Source organism: Anastrepha ludens, chromosome 2 (genome assembly GCF_028408465.1).
Source record: "Anastrepha ludens isolate Willacy chromosome 2, idAnaLude1.1, whole genome shotgun sequence".
In the NCBI taxonomy this organism is placed as follows: Eukaryota; Metazoa; Arthropoda; class Insecta; order Diptera; family Tephritidae; genus Anastrepha; species Anastrepha ludens.
In genome coordinates, this window is record NC_071498.1 from 64,073,454 (window position 1) to 64,077,390 (window position 3,937).

General features: G+C 36.4%; 1 protein-coding gene across 1 annotated transcript; it reads right to left on the reverse strand.

Annotated features, from left to right (window-relative positions):
* Positions 1–510: 510 nt before the first annotated feature.
* LOC128871637 (leucine-rich repeat-containing G-protein coupled receptor 5-like) lies at positions 511–2,613 on the reverse strand. Its single transcript, XM_054113534.1, has one exon. The coding sequence runs from the start codon at positions 2,423–2,425 to the stop codon at positions 632–634; it is 1,794 nt and encodes a 597-aa protein (XP_053969509.1). The 5' UTR covers positions 2,426–2,613; the 3' UTR covers positions 511–631.
* Between the last annotated feature and the right edge of the window lie 1,324 nt (positions 2,614–3,937).

Here is a 3,937-nt window from a genome sequence, read left to right on the forward strand (position 1 = left end):
TAAAGTATCGATCAAACAATTCCAAGTTTATGCTCATTGTCAAGGTGACATTTCACACTAAAAAATTCATTTGCTGTGTTTTGTTTGTTCCATTCAGTTGTGAGTTACAGGGTGTTAATAATGGAAGTCAACAAAGAGAAAATTCGGTACATTTTACAGTTTTTCTTTGACAAATATTAATAATGAAATAATGGATTTCTTTTTCCCCAAACTACTATTTTTTGACCGCTTTATCGGAATCCATTGTCAAAAACTTGTTAGGTTTTTTGCTTTTGTGTCTTACAGTATTAGAAAAATCATGTAATCCATAATTTTCCATTAAAAAATTATTATTTTGAAGAAACTTCCCTTTAGACGAAATCCACGGCTGTGAGTGATTAATAGTTTAAATAATGTAGTCAAATGACATAATTTAGTGCGTATTCAGCAAAACTGTTGAGTCGAAAGTCCACAAAAGTGCTTAAAAATCGATACGCACTACTTGAAATACCAAAAAAGGCAGAGATGAACTACAGTTCGTGAACTTTATTCATTTTTCCAAAAAAACAAATATAAACTAAACACTTCGAATTGCACTGGAAAACATTTAGATAAACTTAAGATTAAAACAAATTAAATTGTGCCCGAAAATTTAGACCGTAATCGTGACATGCTGCAAAATCGTTTCATTCAAACGCTCAAAATTCTCTAAACGGGCATTCAAATCGTCGATCATGCGAAAAGCGTGATCAAATTTTTGTTCATAAAAGCCCACAATAGCTTTGAGTTCTCTGCGAAAAGTCTCCACATGCTCTTGTGTATTCTTCCGCAGCTTCACTAATTGGCCAAGAGTATTTCCACTCACCGCCTCAACCTGTTGTTGATTGCTGATAGCCAAGTCCTCCTCTGCGCTATCTTCCTCCAAACGATACATGCACGCGATCTTATTGATGTATGTACCCGGATACTCTGGATCTATTTCGTCATAACCATAAATAATTTTGTGCGGGTTTAGCAGAATTTCCATAAGAATATTTAAATTGTAACAATTCCAATTATTTGCACGTATATCGAAATGACTTAATTGTTCTAGATACGGGAAGTTCAGCGGATTGATCTCACGCAATTGATTATAGGAGACGTTGAGAAAGTTCAGTTGCTCTTGGTCGGCGATTGCCTCAATGGGCAGCTGACGCAAACCGGTGTTGCCAAGGTCCAAACGTTTCAGAGCATTGGCTAGCCATGGTGAGGGCAGCGTGCCCAACTCGGGATTATCGCCCAAGTCCAGCACTTGTAAGTTGGTAGCACGCGATAATGAGGCAATCAGCTGGAGTGAGTTATTGCGTAGGTTCAGCGTCTCCAGCTGCTGCGGTTCGGCAAAGTACAGCTCCAGTATGCGATTGTAGCTGAGGTCGACATTACGGACATATCCGTAAATATTGACACGCCGGAGTGCGCAATTGGAAGCCACTAAATTTCGCAACTGTAGCTTCAAGACAAGCGTACGTAGCTCGGGATTGTTCGAAATATCCAAGATGATAAGCTGTGCCTGACGCCGAAATGTATTCTCGCCAATGTCTTGCAGACGATTCGCGCCCAACGTGAGAATCTTCAAATTCAGATTATTGAGGAAGAGCTGATTGTTAAGCGTATGCAAACGATTATCGTCCAGATGTAGCTCCTCCAAGGCAGGCAGTTGATCGAACAAACCAGCCGGCAATTGCGTCAAAAAATTTTGGTGCATATCCAAATAACGTAACTTGGTTAGACCCTCAAAACTACTGGGATGTAGAAGCGTCAAGCGATTGGAATCGAGGAAAAGATATTGCAGATCGCTGGCAAATTTGAATGTTGACGCTTCGATTGTCTGCAAGAGATTGTTGGAGAGCAATAAGATGCGCAAATCTTGTGACATGAGGAAGCACTCCCACGTCATCACTTGTATGGAGCAATTGCGCATATCCAACTCCTTCACACCTATCGCATAGAAGAGATGCAACGGAAAACGTGCGAAGGTCGATTTCTCAAAGATCAGCGTGTCATAGTTGTGCTCGTTGACGATGTCGTAGGTGGCGCGGTCTTTATTGATGTGCACATCAGGTTTGATATCGAAAAAAGCCACCTCATCGAGTCGGCCATAGTTGAAGTTGTAGCAAAAGCCTTTGAGGCAATGATCGTCCAGAGTTTTAATATTACGCAGTTGTGGGCGTGGCTCTTCGAAACTATTTGTGGTTTCAAACTGATTCGTCATTTGTGTTGATGCGATCGTCGATTCTGCAGTGTTTGGTGGTGCAGCATTGCTGACCTCCGTCGACTGTAGACTCAGCTCCATACTCTCTTCGGTTGAGTCTTCAGCTGCGTCCATATTTTCTGCGCTGTGCACGGCGCTAAGCGCAAACAGGCTCAGAGCAAGTAGCGATATGATGAGGTCACATTTCAAATGCATCTTCGACAGATTTGGAGAATGAGTCACTTAAATTGTACTTTTTGAGTTTTTAAAAATTATTTTTGTTGTTTTCTGTTTGTGACACTGAGCTTAACTTTTGTTATTGCTAGTCGATTTTTTTTTAATTTCGATTTTAGCTAATTTGCTCCGTATTCACCGACGTTCGCCTTCTAACTGATCTCATTGGTGCAATACTATTTTTCGTGCTAAAATTTTGTTGTTTTTCACTGTTCTATTAATTCAAAATAATTGTGAAATATGTGTTTCATTTTAATGATATTTTATTAATGCATATGATTTGTTTTTGTGTTGCTCATTTTTCCTTTGAAATATTATAATTTTTTATTATTTTGCAAATTACAAACAATTGCCGCGCCATTGTTGTTGCTGCTGCCTTTACTATAAATCATCATTTCGCTATAATTTATATAAAATTGACCTGTACTGTTTTTGCAGTTGCGTTTTCAGGTTCAGTTTTTCATGTTTTGTTTTTTGTTTTCACAATTTTTTCCTTATAAATATTTTTCACAATGCTCTCATCACTCCGACTTGATCAAAAATCGCTCCAGTTCTATAAATGAGAGGTAAATGTGCATTTCGTGTATACACACTCTGTCAAAAAAGTAGCGGGAAGTGGAGAAGCGCTTTTAACGTGAAGGTGGAAATACAAGAAAATAAGATTAGACTGCGGGAAATGATTGATATTTTCCTTGTACCCTGCGCCAAGTGAGTGACCAAACTCAAGTTTGTCGAAAAATACCAGATTTATGGAGAAAATGTTCACGGATTTTTGAGCTTTGAAACGTGATAACTCACCATATCCCAAGTTTATAGTTTTGAATGAATTTCTGGCCAAAGAAACAAAGAAAAATGATCCAACATTCACCTGATAGGGTTTTGACTGATTTGCTTCTCTTTCCAAAATTCAAATTACCGTTTCGGGGATCAGTTTTCAGTCAATAAAAGACATTAGAAATAATTCATAGCCTGAACTAAAGTTGATTCCTGAAAGTGGGTTTGACAAATGTTTTAATGATTGGTTTTATTTGCTCTCTAAAGTGGAGTATTTCCAAAGGCGGCCACTTTGAAGGCGATACATTAAATGTTTTGTGCTTTATTGACCAATTTCCGATACTTTTTTAGCAGAGTATACGTAATTTGCACATTTATTCAACTCTACATTATTTATACATTCAAATACAGTTGCGTAGATTAAAATTCGGATGCTAAAAAAAAATTACGGTATTTCTAGTTTTTTTTCAGTGGTATGTAAGATTATGTTAGTAGTACGTAATATTAATTCCTTAAAGAAAATTAAAAATAAAATAAAAAATAAAATTAAAAAAAGAAAGTAAGAAAATAAATTACAATAATATTAAAAAAATATGACAAAGAAAAGAATGAAAAAAATTAAAATACATATAAAAAAATTAAGAAAAATGTATTAAAAAAATGTTAAATAAAATAATATAAAAAAGTACAATAAAAAATAAAATAAAAATGTAGTGATTG

Excerpts from the sequence above, each read along its gene's own strand:
- LOC128871637 (XM_054113534.1), bottom strand. The coding sequence starts at position 2,425 with ATGCATTTGAAATGTGACCTCATCATATCGCTACTTGCTCTGAGCCTG.